Source organism: Halichoerus grypus, chromosome 10 (assembly GCF_964656455.1).
Source record: "Halichoerus grypus chromosome 10, mHalGry1.hap1.1, whole genome shotgun sequence".
Classification (NCBI taxonomy): domain Eukaryota; kingdom Metazoa; phylum Chordata; class Mammalia; order Carnivora; family Phocidae; genus Halichoerus; species Halichoerus grypus.
The window spans coordinates 65,650,796-65,674,847 of NC_135721.1; the positions used below are offsets into that span (position 1 = coordinate 65,650,796).

The following is a 24,052-nucleotide window of genomic DNA, read 5'->3' on the forward strand; positions in this document are numbered from 1 at the left end:
GGACCATGACCTGAGCCGAAGGCAGATGCTTAACGACTGAGCCACCCAGGCGCCCCGAGGATCACTGATCTTTAAAAGTTATTTGTATGTGCTTATTTGTCTTACACCCCCTGTACATGTGCATGTGTGTGTGCGCACGCACACACACACACACCACTGAGGTAGAAACACTTGCTAAGGAATGCTCTATCTAGCTATTAACAAAGTTATTTAAGTACCCTTAACTATTAGCTTAGTGAATTGTATGGTTGTGTCGGGCTCCTGACAGCTAGCAGCAGTGGCCTCTCACCATTCTAGGATTCACTTTCCAACTGCTGCTGTAAATCCAGGCCAGCATGTGGGGTAGCTGTGGACAGCCCTGACAGTGTGTCCGCAGCTTGGTGCTTGTCCTCACGGCACGCCCGCTCTTCTCAGCAGTACTCTTTGTGTTCCTCCACTGAGGATACTAACTCGACTCTATTACTTGTCCATTACTTTTGGCCTTCACACTCCCTTCTAGTTTCTGGTTTATTTTTTCTTTAACCAACACTAAGTAGGCACTATTTTAAATTTGTTACTGTATTAACTCATTTAATATAGAATACAGTAGATACTGTTATCTGTATTTTACAGAGAAGGAAATTGAGGCCCAGAGTGTTTAACATACTTGCTCAAGCTCACACAGCTAGTTAGTGCTAGAGCTTAGGTTTGAACCTAGGCTGTCCTATGTAGTGTGGCTCAAGTCTGTCTTTCTAACCACTGTCCTCTGCTGCTTTAGTCCTGTGTGTCCACATGGATCCTGTAGTTACATCACTTAATTTCAGCTACCTTAATCCCTTGCAAACCTGGGGGGGGATATATGCCAACTTTTCCTGCTCCTTCCTATTCCTAAATTAAGAAGAACCTATAAGGGAAAAAAATTAAACATTGCCCCCTTTCCTTTCCTCCTCAGCCAACCACCTAGACTGCTGGAAGGAGAGGGAATTATTTAGCTTTATTCTCCCAGAAGGCTTTGTAAAATATGCTCTTCCATTCCCCAGTCCTGATACAGGACCCTCCCTCTCCCCATGTGAATAGTCTGTTTAAGAATTTGTGTGTTATATGGAATACCCAGGTGACTTAGTCAGTTTAGCTCCTGACTGTTGATTTTGGCTCAGGTCATGATCTCAGGGTCATGAGATTGAGCCCCGTGTCGGACTCTGGGGGCTCCAGGTTGGGTGTGGAGCCTGCTTAAGATTCTCTCTCTCTCCCCCTCCCTCTGCCATCTGCTTCCCCCCGCCCCAGGGTGGTGCTCTCTCTCTCTAAAAGAAAAAAAAAAAAGAATGTGTGTGTTACATTTATTGTCATATTTCTGTGTGCTGTATTCATTGGGTGTGTTAGGACAGAAAAGAGTTGAGAACCAGTAAGCTACAAATTATTTTGAAGTAAATTGTAAAACTTTCAACTATCTGAACTGAGAATGCCACTTGCATATATATTTTACTCCAAAGGAGTAACTTTAGTCACTTTATATTCATTAGAAAAATACAATGGAAAATTTCACTTTAGCAATGAAAGTGCTTAACATCGTCAAATTTTTGTTCACTGATCTTGTATTGAATGGATAAAGCTAGTGTTTATGCTGAATATGATAAATGTTTTGCTTTCTTTGATCAAATTTACATTCAAAGAGCTGTTACAAGAAAAATTCTCCCATAAAAATTCCAGTATGTTGTTAAAGTGGATTTTGGTTGTATCTTATTTATATCACACGTAAGTCTGTTGCTTAATCTTTGTCATGTAAATTATAAATGTCTTTCCTAGTATTGCTTGCCTTAAACAGTCTTAAAAAATGTATCTGGCTGAATAATTGCCTGTCACAATATAATCTACAGAGTTGAAATACTTTTTCAACTTTAAATGCAAGATTAGGTACACCACCCCCCTGCCCCTGCCCAAATGTAATAGGTGAATAGTAGAAAGTAAATGTCATCTCTGCATTTAGTTGATTAACTGTCACTTGTTTATGATTGTACAACTGCTTTGTACAATGTAATGGTCAATGTAGTACAGTAACAATACATTTTTAGTGGCATTATCAGCATTGGTAGAATACACTCACCATTATATTAACTAAAGCTGTATAAACAGATTTATTTCTCGTGTGTGTTTAGATAACTGCATAAAAATGACTTTGTGTTTGGTCACACTGAAACTTAAAGCACACTTAAGCAGAAAAATGAAACCATTAAAAAAGAAATAAGGAGTTAGAATTAAGTAACCTTTGGTACAGGGTACTAGAAAGTCAAGGGGATTGTTTGCTTTTGAGTATATTTTATCATTTTATTTATTCTCAGTATTTCCTGATAGGTTGTGATTTCACGGAGAGCTTCCCAAGAAGTAGAATGTTTTCCTAAAGCATTTGTACTACACCTTAAGTTCTTTCTTATATATGCTTGCATATTAGAGAATTAAGAATTTGGGAAATAATTTTCATACTCTCTAATCAGTCATTTCAAGGATACTTTGACCCTGAATTACAAGAATTAAGTTATCTTTGAGATGACATGTTGAGAGTATTACTCAATTTCTTTCCTTTCCTTCTATTTTTTCCCCTTCTTTAGTCCTTGCCCAGTAATGTCTTCAAAAAAGCAACCTTGGAAAGAATTTCTGAAGTAATTACCAGAAGCCCTAATCATTTTACTTTTCTTCAAACAATGTGATAGAGTAGGGGAGTATCTAGTTGAGTACAAGATAGGTAATCCTGTTAGAATTTGGAGTTGCCTTTAAGCTGTGACTAAATTTCATGTGTATAATGTTTTAAGCCCTATCAAAAATGCAATACTGAAAATTTCAGACCAGTTCTAGTAATAGCAAATATTTATGTAACATTTTTGTCTTAAAAGTATGTTTATTATATTGTTTCGTATTATTTTCACCAATAGTCCCCTGAAATAGTCAGGTTAAGTATTATTCTCATTTTAGAGACCATAATCTAGGGCTTAAAGAATTTAGGCAACATGTTTGTAAGTAGTAGAGGTGGTATTAGAAACCAGAACTTTTCTTAGACTAATGCTCTGTTCAATAGGATTCAAGTGCTTATAAAATTGGGGGGAAGTCTCCTCTGGCTGGATTGGTAGGAAAAATTTAATATTATTTTGAAAAAACAGAGGAAGAACTGTTTGTCTTGAACACCTTTCAGTCCTTAAAGACAAAACTTATTTTGGTACATCTTTTAGAAGTGAATCTATAGTGGGGAAGGTTCCTAGAGGGGAACAATTGTACGTGCCTGAGAGTTGGACAGAAAAAGGCCATCTCTCCCATATATATTCAGTTTAGAGTTAACTTTGGGTGTTTGGGCTTTATCCTTTCAGGGCTGTTAAATTGTGAGTCTGTGAGGGTGACCAGTCTAGGGTCAGCAAGATGGTTCGAGTAGGAGGAGGTAATGGCAAATCCACTGATGACGCTGGTACTGTCTCTCTTTTTCTTACCACTGCTGCTGAGGAATGGGAAGGAAAGTTCCTGTCCTCTACAAGTGTAGAGATTCTCTGGTCATCTACTGGACAACTATACACATAGTCGATTCATTTTCTTATAGGAACCTGTAGATGATTATTCGTATCCACTGAACTTGCCTCCAGTTACACGATTATTTCTATGCCGCAGTTTTCGCTCTTCCTTCTATACTGCGATGTTGTAAGAATAGTTGTGTGGTGTTTGTTTTCAGGATGAACCCTTTTGTGTCTAATGGTATGTTAACATCTTGCCAATATAGGATTGACTCAGTCAGTGATGACATCCTTATCTTCACTTTGGAGTTTACCAATTGGAGAAGGCTTCCTCCAACTGTTGAAAAGATGCTCTCTACTCGTGCCTCAAACTCCTCTTGGGCTCTGCAGCAACATATTGGTAAGAAAGTACAATTTTAAACATGTTTCACTACTTTTTCTTCTCTTGCTCCTCTAGCTATGTTATAATTTTAAGTGACCTGAGTCATTGGAGAACATATATTAAATTGGGCATCATTTGCATTTTCTTTATGTGGGGAAAGGATGGGGCTGTGGTAATGGTGGCGGGGGATCATAGTAATTTCCTTCAGCAAAAATCATATCTGATTTGGTAAGTTTAGCTTAAAGGACATATAACAAAAAACAGGTATTTACTGATACTTTTATTTAATGGTATCCTTTTATTTCTAGTAAGGATTATGTAAACAAAAGTGAGTCCTAAAAATGTTGTTAGCGAATATTTAGTTTGTGATCAGAAAAATGCTAAACCTAATTTTCCTCTTAGGAGTGTGTGTGGATTTGTGTTCTCTCTTTAATAATTTATCATCTCTAAAAGGAAGTATGACCATCCCTTATTTATACCTGTTCTTACTGAATGCATGCCAATGTGTTGGTATAACTATCAAGATGAGCTCGGTGAAAATTCTGTGAATTGATTGATACTTTAAATGACTGTTTTAAAACAAATTCTCAACTTCCTCTCACTTATTAAAAATTTTTAAGCTAGTTAAAAAAAAGCATACAGTAGAAGATTTTACACAAGGAAACTAGTTTAAACTAAACATAATATATTGCAAAGTATTCCTATTTCCTTATTCAGATTTATTTTACTTTAACTATATTTTCTTAAACAGATTATATGTCTTAAGTTAGGAAAATTATTTCTTCACTGCTATTTTGCATGAAATGTAGCTCTTCATAAAACATGTTGAATAGGTTTTTAACAAGTGAACTTATGCATATGTAGAAATGTGTCTTGTAATTTCTTGGAAAATTACATTTAAGTAAATTTTCTCAATCAAAAACAGACATTCAGGAAAATACACTCTTGAACTGAGGTGTATTCAAACTCTTAAGAGAATTTTCTATTGAAGAAAAAAAGTAATGTTTGGAGTCTGAGTCTTTTCATACAGAATTTATTTAATGATACTGTTGGAAAACTCACTTGCATTTAATTCTTAATGTTGAGAATTGCATCTTCTTTTACTAATTATGTATCTGAAGCAGCAGAGAACAAGTATCTATTCAAAATAGAATATGGGACAATGGATTTGGGAACAAAAGTCAAATGAGGGAGCATATGCCAAATGGGAAAATTATTGCAGGTATCAATTAGTAAAGATATGTGAGAGTTTACTCTGAAGACTTTAACATATGGCAGCTTTGTCCAGATGAAGGTAAAAATTGTGCTTGAGTACATTACCCTGCAGTAGACTAAATCCATCAAGGGCTTCTTGTTTAATTAGTCACTAGGTAGAGCTTGTGTAGGGTAATAATCATTATCTCTTAAGAGGATTTTATTTCGGCTGAAGATTTGCAAAAGTCCTTCTCAGAGGTACTAATGTAGCTAATGCTTTTCTGGCCAACTTCTTGGTTCCATTTTTATATATCCAACTGCCTTTTGTACATCTCTACTTGGTATCCCACATTTTGACATATCCAAAAAAAAAAAATTTTTTTTTTTTGACATATCCAAAATTTGAACTTGTCATTTTTCCTACTAGTCCTGCTGTTCCTTCTGTATCCTGGTTTGAGAAGTGGAATGGTTTGGGAGCTACTGACCCAGAGTTGTGAGTTATTCTTGGCAGCTCTTTGTTACTTGTTTCATCAACAGCAGTTGTGCTCACCAGGAATGATTTTGCCCCTGATATTTGGCAATGTCTGCCAACATTTATTGGTTGTCACAACTGATAAGGGGGCTCTTGTCATCTAGGGGGTAGAGGTGAGGGATGCTGCTAAACATCCTACAATGTGCAGGGCAGCCCTCCATGACAAAGAATTATCTGGCCTCAAATGTCAGTAGTGCTGAGTTTGAGAAACTCATCTACATTGTCTCTTGGGTTGTCCAATTTTAGGAAGGCTTTTTAATTCCTATCATGGAAAGCCTTTTTAACCCTGTTCTTATTGCACACTACTTAGGAAAAGCTTGCATTCTTCCTCCTAGTTATATTGGTCTCTCAAGGTATACTTTTATTGGTGCCTCTTCTGCAGGTAATGGGAGCCATTTAATGTCAGATTTTAGTAAGGCTGAGGAAAAGATATGCCCATCTACTCAGTTGTCTGAATTTCCAGTAGGATTATGCTTTTCTTCCTTTCTGTAGTTCAAGGCTCTCTCTCAATATACTCAGCTTCCCTTTTTTCTTTCAGTTTTCAGGACACTACATTTCTTTCTTTCTTTTTTTTTTTAAAGTAGGCTCCAGGCCCAGAATGGAGCCCAACTAGGGGCTTGAACTCATGACTCTGAGATCAAGACCTGAGCTGAGATCAAGAGTTGGACAGTGAGCCACCCAGGCACCCTGACACTCCATTTCTGTATATAGGTTATCTTTATTTGGGTCTTGAGCTGCAGGATTTCTGGTGAGCAGAAGCATGGCCAATGTTTTTAACACCAATGGGAGTGAACCCAGAAAAACAACTCTTGACTACTCAAATGTATGACAGTCTTACTTTTACCCACCTTTTCCAGTAACTTGTGATGGTAGTAGAAACTACATTGTCAATATATTTCTTTAAATTTTTTGGAAAAGATGCTTCTTGCAGCTCTACAACTATTAGTGAGCCCCCACATAATTTCAGCTCCATAGCTCATTAGGTATACTAGAATCTATCTTAAGGAAAGAATTTTCTCCATTTTTTTTTTTTTTTTAGGCCCTTTTCAGGTCTTGGAGATGCCATGTACTTGGTCAAAACTCTCCTTTCCTTACCTTTTTCCTCCATAAAGAAATAGCAACTTGTTCTGGTAGTTTATAAATTAAAAAGACAACTAGTTCCCTTGCTGCTCATCTTCTAATCATTAAGTCAGATTTGTCTTCAAGAAGTTTTTTTTTGTTTTGTTTTGTTTTGTTTTGCATTAGAAAGGAGATGTGTACCAGGTAAAATTTACTGACTGTTCACAGCTTTTTTTTTTTTTAAGATTTTTAGTTTTTTTTTTATTTTTAAAGTTCACAGCTTTAATGACAATTTTTTAAATCATGTGCCTTATAGATATACCTCTTAGAAACATCATTTTAATGATATAGTAGTAGACTTCTTAATCAAAAAATTTGCCAATCGCTGGCCAGCTGTCCAAGATAAAGTCTAAGTAATTAAATTCTTAGGGATGAAAGCACTTGGCTTAGTTCATCCCCCCTGTAATGATCAAATATGTACAATTCTATCCAGAGTATTATATGAATCTGGATTCTACAAAGGTTCTAAAAGGGCCCCAGGAAACTCTCTTGATCTATTCATTTCAGTGTTCTTCTGCTTTGTTCTAAAAAGGATTTAAAGTAGTTTGTACATGTAGATTATCACAAAACAGTAAAGCAGAAGTTAAAAGTGAAAGCAAAAGAAAAATGAAAAGTAATGTTAGGGATGGATATAAAATGGAGTCAGGGAGAGCATATAGCATGGTGATCTGAAACTTGTCTGTGGATAGGCTATAAGTTTGGCTCTGACTAAGCTCTCTAGTCACTGACACTAGGTTACAGAGTTCATAATATAAAACAAACTTATTGCTCAGAAGTACTGATATTCTTGGATGTCATAATGGACAGTTTTCTAGACAATATCTTGACAGCCATGGTTTCTTGGGACTTTATTTTACCAGTCTTCATTGTGGGCTCTTGCTATCATACCAAACTATAATTAAATAAAAGTAGTTCTTAAGGGATCAGTACATTGTCATCCAGGTATTAAGGTATCTGTTGCTCTGACTTGACCAGGGCTGGATTTGTAATATCTGGAGGGGTGGATGACCTATATGTACTTCAGCAGTTCTCTCTGAATATTGTATCTTTCAACTCAATTTCTTTAAAAAAATTTTTTTTAAATTTAAGTTTGTTTGTTTTATTTATTTATTTATTTATTTATTTTCATAATCTGTCCACCCCACATGGGGCTGGGACTCATCACCCCAAGATCAAGAGTCACAGGCTCTTCCAACTGAGCCAGGCAGGCACCTCTCAACTCAGTAATAGTAATAATAGTAGTAGTTAGCAGTGAATCTAAAATTATACTACCTTAGAAGTATCAGAGTACAGCTATTTTGTGTTGCATGCAGGTTGAGTTGAGAACATATTTTTAAGAGATAGTCGAGCTTCAAAGTAGAAGCGAAACAAAAATGGAAAATAAAGGTTGATTTGTGATAGGTTAAGTGTTCTATTTGTGAAACCCAAAGAATATTATGAGGACTCCTTGCTAAATATGGTGGGCTGAGCAAGTATCCACAACCAGAGTTTCCTTTGAAACTTTGAACAGTACTTGTGGTTTGGAGCAATGTTCCTTCCTTGTGTACTCTTCATGATAAAGCTCTGCCTGCAGTAAGTACACCAAACTGACTACATGTAGCACCTTATTTTAAGAGAGTGTTATATTTGCATTTAAAAAATTGAGGAATAACTACCAGAAACAGAATTTAAATTTAGCAATAGCTATAATCCTTTCTGGTAATACTTTTTTCCCCAGCTTTATTGAAATATAATTGACATATAACATGGTGTAAGTTTGAAGTATACCTTTCTGGTAATAATTAACTGGCATTCCGGTTGTCTACTCAAGCCATTTCTAGTTTAAGGTAATAAAATGTATCCAGTTTTAAAAGAACATTTTTCTGTTATCTATAGCAAGAGCATGTATCTTGTGCAAAAGGTGAATCTCATTTCTTGAAGATACATCTTTCAAGATATATCTTTTTTTTTTAAGTTTGTTTATTTATTTATTTACTTTGAGTAATCTCTACACCAATGTGGGGCTTGAACTCCTGACCCCGAGATCAAGAATGCCCTGCTTTACTGAGCCAGCCAGATGCCCCTTGCGATGTATCTTTTACATCATTAAGTTACTTGTTAAAAAGATGGGAGGGTGGCACAACCTTATTTCAGGCTAATGGAGAGTTTTAATTCCTCTGCTACTTTGACACTCATGGTAGTGATATGATTCAGTTTTTGCATGGACATCAGGCCAAGTAAAATGGTTAAAGATTTGAGCTCTGGAATTAAATAGACACACCTTCACTACTTTCTAGCTATAGAGAAGTTACTTATATCTCTGAGCCTTGGTTTCTTCAATAGAACCTACCTCACATAATTTTTACAATGGATTTTGTCATTCCTCTTCCTTGGAACACAGGAAGACTGAATTTTCCAGCCTCCATTATCATGTGAATGGTGTAAGGGGTCAAAGGTCATTGGGTGTGCGCTCTCTGTGCTCTCACTTCTCTTACTGAGGAAGTGTGAACGCATGTTTGAGATGGTGGTGACCCAAGGTGGAAGTAACCTGAAACACTTAGTTGTCATTTCAGGCACCTGCCCTGGAGAATCACCTGGACCGAGGAGGATTTTGCATGAGGAAGAAATAAACCTTTGTTGTGTTAAGATACTGGTTTTTAGTATTTATATGTTATCCCAGTACAACATAGCCTGTACCAGTTAACCCATAACTAAATCCTGCCCCAGAGTCCATGTCCAAGGAAAGGTCAGTAAAAGCTACAGATAATGTAGTAGTGTACTTGGTAATGAGTATTTATACAAATGCTGGGTGGTGGAATAGTTCAACTAAAACCCACCTGCTTCTGATTTTAAATACTGACTTGCAAAACCCCAACTTGCAGTTTTCAGATAAAACATTCAGTAAATTAAAAGGTTTCTAAATTTGATAGGGATCAGGAAAATACGTGGAGTAAAGAGTTGTGCTTTTAAAACTACAGGAAAAATGGTGTATTGTGTCTAGTTACAGGGACCATGCCCACAGAATTAATAAAGCTCAGTATTTGGTGAGACTCAGAAGCCACTGTCCACAGTGGTTTTTAACCCTAGAGGTATTTCCTCTGGTTTGAGGCATTATCACTAAGAACCCCAACAGTAATTGCCTTTCATCTTGAAAAATTAAACATGTGATCTTCTATTTATAGAGTAGGAAACTTGACCTCCAAGATTCCAGCCATATTGTTGGCCTTTATCACTCCAGCAGAATCATGCCTTAAATGTACTACAGACTGCCCTTATTGTTAGATTTAAGAGCCAGACTTAGTTTTAGTTTTTTTTAGTGAGAAATTTATAGTTAACTTAAAATTTTAACAAGATTCCATCTGCCCATTTATAATTTTAGCTTCACACAGCCTCTTACTAATCCAAGTGTAGCTTCACATAGCATTTCTTACTAATCCACGTGGGTCTGTGTGTGTGTGTGTGTGTGTGTGTGTGTGTGTGGTGGGGAAATTCTTACTAAACTAGGTACTAATAGATTGTAGCCATAGTTGTGGGGACATTTTGTCATTAAAACTGTTCTGATGTTGTCAGTAATCTGTTGGTAAGCTAAGAGAGGAGAAAATGTTGCCTTAGAGCAGTTAAAACAGAATTTTTAAAAGTATTCCAGGTATCAGGTCACCAATATTATTTGAAAGACCATCTTACTCCTCCTAGATGTGTACTGCATTGGATATGTGTGCAGGTGGACCCTAGGGACAGCTATATACCAGTTAAAACAAAAAATTATTTTCTAGACCCAAAATATCTATTTTAAGGTGGAAAGGCAATTAGAATAGAAGCTTTAACTCCTGATAGCTTGTTCATTTGAGAATTTTTAATCATTCAGTCTATAATTTTAGTTAGTTACAAATATGGACCACAGGCAGAAGTCTTCAGTGAGGAGAAGCTGTCACATAAGTATTTCTATAGGTGGACATTTACAAATCTCGCTGTTTATATCCACTAATTCCTTAGTGAGTGGATTCTTTAATTACATGTCAACTTTGTGTTAGACACTGACAGAATTTATGAATGAAGAAATAAAGCGAGCATAGTTCTTCAGTGCAGTGGCTAAAGGGAATGAAGCAGGATCATGGCAGAGGCTTGACGTGTTTTATAGATTAAGGGGTCTCAGTTTGTAAAAACAACAACATTAAAGATTTGGATAGATAAAAGTGATTATTTATGTAATAAGGTTTCAGATAAGCCAGAAGGTGATGGGATTAGCCTTAAATAGGCCCATTTCTTTGAGAAGAAGGTGGTGTGGTTCAAGATAAGTTTATAGTTGGAGAACTAGGCCTTCAGAGAGAGAGGGCCCTGAAGGCCTCCTGTTTCACTTTGAAGTAGGAAGGAAATGATGCTGAGGAGACTGAAGTGACAGTGGGGTGGGAATGGGATGGTTGAGAATGGTTGTTGTGGGAAATGAATGGGGGGCCAGAGAAGGAGGTCCCGTGCAACCCTACAGACCTGATAGACGTTGTAAGTGGTACTAGCTCATATGGTTATGGGATCATTTTTTCCTAGCATCGCTTCACTTTCTCTGTCTTGAGGTGCAGGAGAGTGGTTAGATTGATCCTGGGGATTGTCAGAGCAGATAGAGAAGAATTGAGGATGATAAAATAACATAAGTGATGGGCCTTCTGGAATCTAGTCTGAATAGGAAAGGACATGAGAAAGGATAGATCAGCAGCAGGAGGAGTTGGGGCACCTGAGGTCTCCATGATATTAAAGATTGGGTATATTGGCAGTAAGGGAGAGCAGAGTCTGGAAGGATAGGCGGTAGTGTATGCTGGAATTTAAAGACAAAAAGCCATGGGTCTGGAATTGGTGCAGAACCATGAGAATGCTACATTTGCCTCCTAGACTTTGTGGTAGGTGTGACAGGGGTGGAAAAATGAGAAAATTCTATGTGAGAAATTGGTCAAGGAAGTTAATTTCCCTGGAAGGATCAGGCTTCTCTGAGGACAGAGGTGGAGAGAGTTTTCTTTACAGTGTTCTAGATGGAGGTGAGTTTGTTTATGGTAGAATGGGGGTTCCTGAGAACTTTATGGAAAAGTTTTAGAGGCAGTTAGAATTTGCTTTATAATACTGAGTCTCATTTTTTCCTCTTGTCTCAGATTACTGTGTTATAATACCCTAAACAGGGTAGGGTAATGAAGAATATCCATTCTAGGAGAATATCCATTTTCTAGGAGATTCTGAGACCATGATTCATTCTTTCTTTGATGATTTTGGTAATTTGCAAATATTCCAGGCTCCAGAGAGGCATTCTAAAGGTGGGAAAGAGGAAGATGAAATTGCTTATCAATGATTAAGTTCCCTTTCATTTTGTCTTTTCTCTACTAGTGATGTAGTTGTAAGAATTGAGTTTTCGTCCCTGCCCCCGACCCCCCCCCAACTGAACACATATGGCCCAATGCTTTGTACTTACGAATCCGTATGGGTTAGAAAAATGTTTTTTGGAAAATCTGTGTAATAATGACTACTGATGGAGCAGCTTACTTTTCTGTAGATGTTAGGAAATGGAGATAACATCATTCATGAAATGAGTTTATTACACCATTAATAGGCTAACACAGCAAAGAAGTTGAACCGGAACAGCACAAAGTAATACCGTGGTGGATAACTTCCTAAAAACATGACTTTTGAAATATTTTAGAGTCTTTATAGTACTTTATATTGTGATAGGAGTGACCACAATAATTGTTTATACATATAGAGGTTTGCTCATTCTCCTATGACCACAATATTTAAGAGTCCTCAAACTTAAAGATGGATTATATACATTTTTTTTTTTTTTGCTAAAATACCACTGTTCTAATTTTTCTTAATCTTCTTTTTCTTGGAGATAAATAGTTATTAGTAGTGTGAAACCTAGTGTATATTTTCTAAAAATTCTGTTGATTTAAGGTAAAGATGACATTTTGACTGAGTGAGAAAGAAACCACTTTCTGAAAGAAAGCTTTGCTTGGGGAGATGATTCTGAAAACAGATACTGGGAAATACTTCTATTGTTAAGTGATTTTCTTGCCAAAAACAATGTGTGTTACTTAGAAAACCTCTCATATTGACACATTTAAAATACTTGGAAACCGTTTCCCTGGGTTTTGAATGCATTTAATAAACACGTAGAGAAGCCAAACTTTTTTTTTATTATGTTAATGTTAGTCACCATACATTACATCATTAGTTTTTGATGTAGTGTTCCATGATTCATTGTTTGTGCATAACACCCAGTGTTCCATGCAATACGTGCCCTCCTTAATACCCATCACTGGGCTAACCCATCCCCCCACCCCCCTCCCCTCTAAAACCCTCAGTTTGTTTCTCAGAGTCCATAGTCTCTCATGGTTTGTCTCCCCCTCTGATTCCCCCCCTTCATTTTTCCCTTTCTACTATTTTTTTTTTTTTAAACATATAATGTATTATTTGTTTCAGAGGTACAGGTATGTGATTCATCAGTCTTACACAATTCACAACGCTCACGATAGCACATACCCTCCCCAACATCCATCACCCAGCTGCCCCATCCCTCCCACCCCCCACCACTCCAGCAACCCTCAGTTTGATTCCTGAGATTAAGAGTCTCTTATGGTTTGTCTCCCTCTCTGGTTTCATCTTGTTTCATTTTTTCCTCCCTTCCCCTATGATCCTGTCTTGTTTCTCAAATTCCTCATATTAGTGAGATCATAGGATAATTGTCTTTCTCTGATTGACTTATTTCGCTTAGCATAATACCCTCTAGTTCCATCCACGTTGTTGCAAATGGCAAGATTTCAGGTGGTTTTTTTGATGGCTGCATAATATTCCATTGTATATATATACCACATCTTCTTTATCCATTCATCTGTTGATGGACATCTTGGCTTTTTCCATAGATTGGCTATTGAGAACATTGCTGTTATAAACGTTGGGTGCATGTACCCCTTGGGATCACTACATTTGTATCTTTGGGGTAAATACCCAGTAGTGCAATTGCTGGGTCGTAGGGTAGCTCTGTTTTCAACTTTTTGAGGAACCTCCATACTCTTTTCCAGAGTGGCTGCACCAGCTTGCATTCCCTACAACAGTGTAGGAGGGGGTTCCACTTTCTCCGCATCCTCGCCAACATCTGTCGTTTCCTGACTTGTTAATTTTAGCCATTCTGACTGGTGTGAAGTGGTATCTTATTGAGGTTTTGAATTGTATTTCCCTGATGCCAAGTGATGTTGTACTTGTATGTGTCCTTGTGTACTTGTTGTACATGTACTTTCATGTGTCCTTTGGCCGTTTGGATGTGTTTGCGGAAATGTCTGTTCATGTCTTCTGCTTATTTCTTGATTGGATTATTTGTTCTTTGTGTTTTGAGTTTGATAAGTTCTTTATAGATTTTGGATACTAGCCCTTTATCTGATGTCATTTGCAAATATCTTCTCCCATTCTGTCAGTTGTCTTTTGGTTTTGTTGACTGTTTTCTTTGCTGTGCAAAAGCTTTTTATCTTGATGAAGTCCCAATAGTTCATTTTTGCCCTTGCTTCCCTTGCCTTTGGCGATGTGTATAGGAAGAAGTTGCTGTGGCTGAGATGGAAGAGGTTGCTGCCTCTGTTCTCCTCAAGGGTTTTGATGGATTCCTGTCTCACATTTAGGTCTTTCATCCATTTTGAGTCTATTTTTGTGTGTGGTGCAAGGAAATGGTCCAGTTTCATTCTTCTGCATGTGGCTGTCCAATTTTCCCAACACCATTTGTTGAAGAGACTGTCTTTTTTCCATTGGACATTCTTTCCTGCTTTGTCAAAGATGAGTTGACCATAGAGTTGAGGGTCCATTTCTGGGCTCTCTATTCTGTTCCATTGATCTATGTGTCTGTTTTTGTGCCAGTACCATACTGTCTTGATGATGACAGCTTTGTAGTAGAGCTGGAAGTCCAGAATTGTGATGCCACCAGCTTTGCTTTTCTTTTTCAACATTCCTCTGGCTTTTAAGGGTCTTTTCTGGTTCCATACAAATTTTAGGATTATTTGTTCCATTTCTTTGAAAAAAGTTGATGGTATTTTGATAGGGATTGCATTGAATGTGTAGATTGCTCTAGGTAGCATTGACATCTTCACAATATTTGTTCTTCCAGTCCATGAGTATGGAATGTTTTTCCATTTCTTTGTGTCTTCCTCAATTTCTTTCATGAGTATTTTATAGTTTTCTGAGTACAGATCCTTTGCCTCTTTGGTTAGATTTATTCCTAGGTATCTTACGGTTTTGGGTGCAATTGTAAATGGGATCAACTCCTTAAGAGAAGCCAAACTTTCTAATTAGCTTATAAACTGATAACAGAAAAAATAGAAATTTACTGGATAAATTTTGATAAAAACTTCTGTATAATTGGTAGATGGGATCGGATAGTATCCTGATTAGTTCAGGTAAGCTACAGTGTATTCCTCCCATTTGGTCCCCATCCTTTTGTAAGATATTTTTTTAGCTACATCAGCCCTTGTAACCAAGTATCGAAATAAACTGGACCTAGAACCAAATCTTGGAATTGCCAAATCACTAAGGATTAAATTTATAAAGCTTAGTCAATCAGCTTGCTCTTGTAAAATATTATTAATATTTTTAGTAAAAGTAAAATAATAAACACTTTAAAAAAGTATGTCTTATTTTAGCATATTCTTTTAATTTTATGTATTTTATAGTACAGATAATGTTAATTTAATAGTATATACATATTAAGTATCTACACATTGGGGTTATTTACTGAAAGACTTTTCCCTCATTGGGTGTGCAGTCAAAACATTTGGAGATCACTAGATTAGATGGTGTCTAGGATTTGTATGTTATTTTATAGTTTATAAAATGCTTTTGCAAATGTGTTCTAACTTGAACCTCATCAACAACCTTTCAATGCAGAGAGGTGTCATCATGTCCATTTTATAGATGGAGCATTATACCCATGTTACAGAGGAAAAACTCAAGGTCAAAGTATTTAAATGACTTGTCCAAGGTCACACAACTTGTTAATAGTGGCTTCTGAACTCCAGACAGGTCTTTTTACTGTATGGTGCTCTTTCCATTCATTTTATTTATTGCTGTTCACTGGTCATTCTCCATGTTTTGATTTCCTGCCCTAATCTGTCTGTTATTTATTTTTCAGAACCCTCAGGTAATTGCTTTTTGTATGTTGTCTAGAGTTTTTGGTTGTAATCAGTGAGAGACAGAGAGAGACAGAGAGAGACTGTACTAGTGAACTAAGAAAGACTGGGAACAAAGGATGGAAGCCAACCAGAAAGACAGTATATTAATGATGGAAATATAAATTGTCCTAGATGGCCCAGAAGTCAAATGAATACATTTGATGTGGAAAGCCATGCAGAAGAACCATAGAAATATAGTGCAGGCAGATAGATCATTTCAATATTGGCAGGAGGGCAGACTAGAGATGATTGGTTGTGGAAAATATAGATTGTGGGTATGTATGATGTACATGTAGTTCTGTGCTATAGTAAAGTTGGCATTAATAAGCATAATGAATTAAGAATTGTAGGATTTAGTTTATCATTTTTCATCTTAATAAAACTTTGTATAACATGTAGCCTTCTATTTTGATTGTTCTGTCGGTACACAACAACAAAAAGAACAAAATTGAAGAATTCTGTATAGGAATGAAAAGTTAAAGGTTGTTTGTCTGCTAATGGATCTATAGATAAACTAGGTTTAATATACTAAATTGAATATGATTGGGTCAGAGCGCTGTGAATTGTGTAAGACTGTTGAATCACTGATTGTACCTCTGAAACAAATAATACAATATATGTTAAGAAAAAAAAAAAAGAAGAAGATAGCAGGAGGGGAAGAATGAAGGGGGGGAATCGGAGGGGGAGACGAACCATGAGAGACGATGGACTCTGAAAAACAAACTGAGGGTTCTAGAGGGGAGGGGGATGGGAGGATGGGTTTGCCTGGTAATGGTTATTAAAGAGGGCACGTTCTGCATGGAGCACTGGGTGTTATACGCAAACAATGAATCATGGAACACTACATCAAAAAGTAATGATGTAATGTATGGTGATTAACATAACAATAAAAAAGTAAAAAAAAAAAAAAGTACAGCACGACCCCAGTGTTCATAGCAGCAATGTCCACAATAGCCAAACTGTGGAAGGAGCTGAGATGCCCATCAACAGACGAATGGATAAAGAAGATGTGGTCCATATATAGAATGGAATATTACTCAGCCATCAGAAAGGATGAATACCCACCATTTGCATCGACATGGATGGAACTGGAGGGGATTATGCTAAGTGAAATAAGTCAAGCAGAGAAAGACAATTATCATATGGTTTCACTTATATGTGGAAGATAAGGAATAGCATGGAGGACATTAGGAGAAGGAAAGAAAAAATGAAGGGGGTGGGAATCAGAGGGGGAGAAGAACCGTGAGAGACTATGGATTATGGGAAACAAACTGAGGGTTTTAGAGGGGTGGGGGATGGGGGATGGATGAGCCTGGTGATGGGTATTAAGGAGGGATTAAGGAGGGCACGTATTGCATGGAGCACTGGGTGTTATACGCAAACAGTGAATCATGGATCACTACATCAAAAACTAATGATGTACTGTATGGTGACATAATAAAATTTAAAAAATGAAAAAAAAGGTATAGCATGGTTTCAGACATCATTTTCTAGGCTATGATCAGTGCCATAATCCAAGAAGACAGAGACGTATTTAACAAATTAAAATCTGGTTTTAATGAAAGTATATTTTTACATATGTACAGCTTCTGGGCTATTTCGTATTATAAATTCAAGGCATGGCTTGATCTTCTCTCAGTCTAGTGGTAACACATCTGGAAATACTATGCATCACTAAAACTTTCATAGGAATTTTGTGAGTTTTGAAATATTGCATATATGATTATAAAGTTCCCTTAGTATTCAATGGCATATTAAACTAAGATGTCACTGAGGTGTGTATTATTGTCTATGTTAATAATCTGCAGATGAAAGACTCCCTTCAGTTCAATTGAATATAGTTTTTCCCTCTAACTGTTCATGATGCCATTGATCTATTGTGCTTACAGGAGAAAAATGAAAGTGGTACAATTAAAATTGTAACCAATGTCTAGAGTATACTCTTTTTTTTTTTTTTGTATTGTGACATGGAAAGATCTTCTGAAACTTAGAATAGTTTCAGTGATTTAGAAGATGTTAGAGAATTATTTTGGGCTTTTCACACTTTAAGGAACCCTAGACTTGGAGTCAAATCACTTGGATCTAATATCAGCTATTTTGTTGATGTACAGTGTCAACCATGGGCAAGTTACTTAAACTTCTCATAGCAAATGTGTAACTGGTCAAGGAGGGCTTGATCACAAATGATTACATTTCCACATACATATTACATATACATACATATACATATAAACAAATAAATGGTTTCTTTGGCTTTGAAGATAGTGCTACAGCGGTGTAGTCAGATGGCCTGGAAAGGCTTGTTGGCACTGCAGGAGGCTGTGGGGCAGCCAGAGGAGCTGTCCTCAGCCTGAGGAGTTTGTAAGTCGGTGATCTATCAAGTCAGAGAAGCTGGTGAGGCATTAAGAATCCTCTAGCTAGGGGCGTCTGGGTGGCTCAGTCGTTGGGCGTCTGCCTTTGGCTCAGGTCATGATCCCGGGGTCCTGGGATCGAGTCCCACATCGGGCTCCCCGCTCGGCGGGAAGCCTGCTTCTCCCTCTCCCACTCCCCCTGCTTGTGTTCCCTCTCTTGCTGTGTCTCTCTCTGTCAAATAAATAAATAAAATCTTTAAAATGTTACATGATGGATTAACTTTGGTGGTTTGGAAGGTGTTGAAGTTGTTAGAGAATTCGAATGGCAGGTCCTACAGGCTATTAGTTTACAGAACCCTGGCCTTGGAGTCAGACCAGCTGGTCTGATACCAGCTGGGCTCCCGATGGTAGTACTTGCCGCTGCTGCTCTGATCCTGGTCTGTTAATCATTGTTACAATTCTTGAGGATTTATAAAAGATTTCTTAGACTAATAAAAGACTTTAGATTTGATTCACACATAAAACCAATAGTCGTTTTTAATACCCTCAGTTTCTGTGGACATTAGCTTCTTTTTTTTTTTTTTAATTTTATTTATTTATTTGAGAGACAGTGAGCGAGAGAGCACAATCAGGGGCAGAGGCAGAGGGAGAAGCAGGCTCCCCGCGGAGCAGGGAGCCCGATGAAGGGCTCAATCCCAGGACCCTGGGATCGTGACCTGAACCGAAGGCAGACGCTTAACTGACTGAGCCGCCCAGACGCCCCGACATTAGCTTCTTTAGTTAACACTTCTCATCTTAAACACTGAAATATTGTCTTATGATTCTTAATTAAATACATCTGTATCGTCCTTTAATTGGCAATTAGCTTTTGGCAGCAGCAGTTTTAAGTGTGCGTGCATGCTTTGGGGTCATAGGCACTTGAGTTTGAATCCTGGCTCTACCGTGTACAAGATGTATAACCTTTGGAAAGTTCTGTAAACCTCTTTAGACCTCTGTTTCTTACCTCTATACGAGCGTGATAATATATATCTCATAGGGTTAATGAAGATGGAAAGATAATGTTTGTGAGGTGTATGGGGGTGTGGCATAGCAGGTACTCAATAAGTGCTCCTTTTCTCTCTGTGTCAGTTTTAAATTTTCATTCTGTGTCATGGATAAAGAGAGGAAAACTTGTGCAAATTATGCATTCACTTGATGTGGTTGGTCTAGAGACCATTTGCAATGCAACAGTCAGAAGGATATGGTATTTGCTGCTGTAAGTTTCTATCATTTCTAAAATTAGTTCACCCATTTCTTAAGTACCAACTGGTATTGCCGCATCTTTAGAATGTGAACATTTAGTTTTATATGGCCCTGAAACGACTTTCAATGTGTGGCCAGGAGCTGGAGAGAGAGGAGCCGGGTGAAGGCTATAAAAAGAATAAAAGGAATAAATAAAGTTTGTTGTGGTCATCCCCACCCAACAAATCTTTCAAAAGTAATCTAAGTAACATATGCTTTCTCCAAAGAATTGGAAAAATTTAAAAAAGAAAATTAAAAAATTTTTTCATCTTTCCTTTTTTTGTTTCTCCAGCCTCTGTTCCGTCCCTCACCCACCTTTGTCGTTTGGAAATTCGGTCCAGTGTAAAACCAGAACACCTACGGTCTGACAGTTTTATCTGTCAGTTGCCACTTCCCAGAAGCCTACATAATTATTTGCTCTATGCAGAGGTTCTGAGGATGAATGAAGTTCCAGAACTGGCAGTTACTCAAGATGGAGAAATCAGCGAAGCTACTTAATGCAGCTCATGTCTTACTCTGAAAACCACCAAAACAAAGACCCATGCAGTACAAATTCTTCATGATTTTATAGTCATAAAAGATGATTTTTGTTTGTGTGGTTAGTTATGTTTGGGGGGTGGCAGTAGTTTAATGCAAATGTTTACAATTGGGTTTTCTGGTAAAAAAATACTGTAAACCTCACTTATGTTACTTTATTACAGATTCATCACCAGCACATTTTTATGTTATAGATTAATTTACTGAACCATTTTTTGCTTTATTCTGTGATGCTGCTTCTAGTGCTAACCGTGGCATATTTCCGCCTATGATTCTGTGTTTGCCTAGGGCTAGGAGCTTAGAATGGAATGCATGAAACTTTCCTGGAAGTGCACACACAATGGGGTTGAATCTACTATTATTATTACTTTATTTGAGGTTGACTATCTTTTATGTTTATAAAAAACTATTTTATATTCCATTCTCATCTCTTAATTCAGTCAGTTTTATGAAGAATTTCTACTCATTGGCTTTTCACAGATAAACTCAGGGGAGAACTTTTTTTTTAAAAAAAGAAAATAGAAAATGAATAATTTTGCTGTTATTGTTGGTTTTCCCCCCGCAGTTCCTTGATACTCTCTTTGGCTGAAAGAAACTCCCATTTCTGCAAAGGCAAGAACAGACTTAAACTCAAAAATAGGCTCAGTTGAAAAAAATTAGGTCAGTACTGAAATGAAGGAGGATTTTACCATATTTAGAATACAAATCAGGAGACAGAGAGGGGCATTTCTGTGGCACCATCTTTAAAGAAAGAAAGCTATGTATTTCTGAGTCACTTAGTATCAACTAAAACATTTGAGCTCCATTCAGCCTCCAAATCTGAGGGCAGCTTTGATCCTGTGAAGCAATGATTGCCAGTTATGTTAATATTACAGTGTTCTTCCTTTTATTGTCTAGATAGGTTATCACATAGTCCTTGATCCTATGAAATTTAGACCTCAGAATTCTAGGTTAATGAGACACCACCTTATTGGTTTTCCAGATGCTCAATATGAAATCTATAGTCAGAGAAGACTAAACCCTGGATCAGGTGAGCTGTGGTAAGATACTGTCGGGACCAACCTTAAAAGAAAGTTTATGAAAGCATTACTGTCATGATAGACAGCTAGAAATTGGGTCCACAGGAGGGGCAAGTCTTCTGTCCTAATGGGATCCTGTGGCCTGAAATAGATGGGAGTGTGTCAGCCAAATCCATCCCTGATAGGCCTTTGCTGTTTGATAAAAGCAGTGATGAAGACAGACCAAATGATGGAGCCTTGTTAAGGTCCAGAGGGATGACTGAACTCGGTGCAAATTAGAGCTGTAGTTGCTGCCTGTGGGTGGAGATAGAGTTTGAATGTGGTATATAGCAGAAATTAGTGTAGATATGGAAAACCAGGTGGAAATTCTGATACTTAATAAAGAAATTCCAAGAATGTGTTTACTATGTAGTAATTTTTAAATGTTGTTCTACTCTTTATTTTTCCAAACCCTAGGTCTCCGATTTTGAACATAACTGGTTTATTATTAGGGCCAAATGCACATAGAATGTTTACATTTGAGGGTGAGTCTTCTCATGTGTTTTTGTTCATGTTCAGATGTGTAATAAAAATTAAACTATCCATAACATCATTGAGCTCTTGTTCTTAAAAATCTGAAAATGGGTATTTCAGAGACATTTAAAAGCCCCTGCTATTTAAAACATGAATAATTTTACTTACTGTATACAATGTATCTTTCTTCTAGATTACTTTATAATAAAATATTTATGACTTTTATGACTTACGGCAAGGATTCAGTGAGATCTGAAAGTATGTACAGGTAGTGAGTTATAGTAACAACTTTTTTTTTTTAAGGTTTTGTTTAAGAGAGAGTGCGAGGGAAAGCACAAAGGGGGGTGGGGCAGAGGGAGAGAGAAAAGCAGACTCCCTGCTGAGCAGGGATCCCGATGCGGGGCTCAATCGCAGGACCCTGGGATCATGACCTGAGCCAAAGGCAGACGCCTAACCAACTGAGCCACCCAGGCGCCCCTATAGTTGCAACTTCTGATCAAAATGATACCTCTGGTTAGTGTGAACCATAAGCTCTGCCCTACATGAACAATGGTGCTTTAATACTCTCCATTTTTATTTATTATTATTATTTTTAAAATATTTGTGGTTTTGGGGCGCCTGGGTGGCTCAGTCGTTAAGCGTCTGCCTTCGGCTCAGGTCATGGTCCCAGGGTCCTGGGATTGAGCCCTGTGTCGGGCTCCCTGCTCCGCGGGGAGCCTGCTTCTCCCTCTCCCACTCCCCCTGCTTGTGTTCCTTCTCCCACTGTGTATCTCTCTGTCAAATAAATAAATAAAATCTTTAAAAATATATATATATATATATATATATATATATATTTGTGGTTTTGTTTAATACTCTCATTTATTTATTTTTAAAAAGATTTTATTTATTTATTTGACAGAGAGGGAGAGAGGCTCGAGAGAGGGAGAGAGGAAAGAGAGAGCGAGTATAAACAGATGGAGCAACCAGGCAGAGGGAGAAGCAGATTCCCTGTCGAGCAGGGGGCCCGATGCGGGGCTCAGCCCCAGGACCCTGGGATCATGACCTGAGCTGAAGGCAGACGCTTAACCGACTGAGCCACCCAGGCGCCCCTAATACTGTCATTTTAAAGTCACAGTGAGCCTCATGAAGAACCCTGTAGTACCATAGTTCTCTGATGGTACTTATTACTAGAGCAGGACACAGATCAGTTTTAGTAACCGTTGTCAAGATTTCACACACACACACACACACACACACACACACACACACACACACGATCCTGTGTTATCCTTTAAGTTTATTTCCTGTTGGTACTTCCTGTCATAGGATATTTTCCCATGATCATCTGATGGAACAGTGGTAACCTGAACATTGTTTCTTTATATTTCCCTTTCCTTTTTGCCTAGTAGCAAGTGTCTTAATATGCACCTTGCTGGTGGCCCTAGTTCCCAGAGATGAGTTACACTCCTCTTGTGTTCCATGACCACCCATGTCAGTGATAATCCTTGATAGACAGCCTAGGTGGCATATTTATGTCACATGACCAGTTGATATTTCTAACTTTAGATCTGTTCTTTCCACCTAAGTCCATCTATCTGTAAGCCTGTGTGAAAATCGTGATGTTTTATAGATCTTTAAGTATTATGTCAGGTATAGCTTGAAAACATGAGTATTTTTTTTTTTTTTTTTGAAAACATGAGTATTTTTGACTGATTACTACCTAAATTTCTATAGTTTTGTTGGTCCTCAAAAATGTATCATGAATAATAACTAGTACAAATGTAAATAACCACGTCTTCTCTGAAAAGGTGACTTGGTAGTTCCATGAGCATGGGATATAGAAAGAAGTTGAGAAAATCCATCTAAAAGTTTGCCTTTCACTTTTATACTCCTCTGTATTCTCAAAGGTATATCCCCCTAATTATATTTCTTCATTAGTCATAGAAATATTTCTTTGAGGGGCGCCTGGGTGGCTCAGTTGTTGGGCGTCTGCCTTCGGCTCAGGTCATGATCTCAGGGTCCTGGGATCGAGCCCCGCATCAGGTTCCCTGGTCGGTGGGAGGCCTGCTTCTCCCTCCCCCACTCCCCCTGCTGGTGTTCCCTCTCTCACTGTGTCTCTCTCTGTCAAAAAAATAAATAAAATCTTTAAAAAAAAAAGAAATATTTGTTTGAAAAGGAACTTTCTGTATAATTTTTACCAGCGGGTGCCTAGTGCTATTGTGGAAAGATTTTAAGTTGCTGGTGAAGTTGCTAGTAATGTGGCCATTTTCAGTTTTAGGATCAAGTATTTTATTTATTTTTAATTATAATTTTAAAAGATTTTATTTATTTGAGAGAGAGCACGAGTGGAGGGCAAGGGGGGGGAGAGGGAAAAAGCAGGCTCCCCACCGAGCAGAGAGCCTGACGTGGGGCTCGATCCCAGGACCCTGGGACCACGACCTAAGCCCAAGGCAGATGCTTAACTGACTGAGCCATCCAGGTGCCCCTATGGTGAAGTGTTTTAGATCTAACAAT

General features: G+C 37.7%; 1 protein-coding gene across 2 annotated transcripts in view; it reads left to right on the forward strand.

The window, feature by feature from the left end:
* Nucleotides 1–21,630, forward strand: part of ASB3 (ankyrin repeat and SOCS box containing 3) — a 162,335-nt gene extending 140,705 nt beyond the window's left edge. For both annotated transcript variants that reach the window (XM_078056563.1, XM_078056564.1), the window contains 2 exons: nucleotides 3,734–3,867; nucleotides 19,780–21,630. In XM_078056563.1, coding sequence (XP_077912689.1) covers nucleotides 3,734–3,867; nucleotides 19,780–19,985 — 340 coding nt within the window. In that variant the 3' untranslated portion in view covers nucleotides 19,986–21,630. The remainder of the gene's footprint in view (nucleotides 1–3,733; nucleotides 3,868–19,779) is intronic.
* The last annotated feature ends 2,422 nt before the right edge of the window (nucleotides 21,631–24,052 follow it).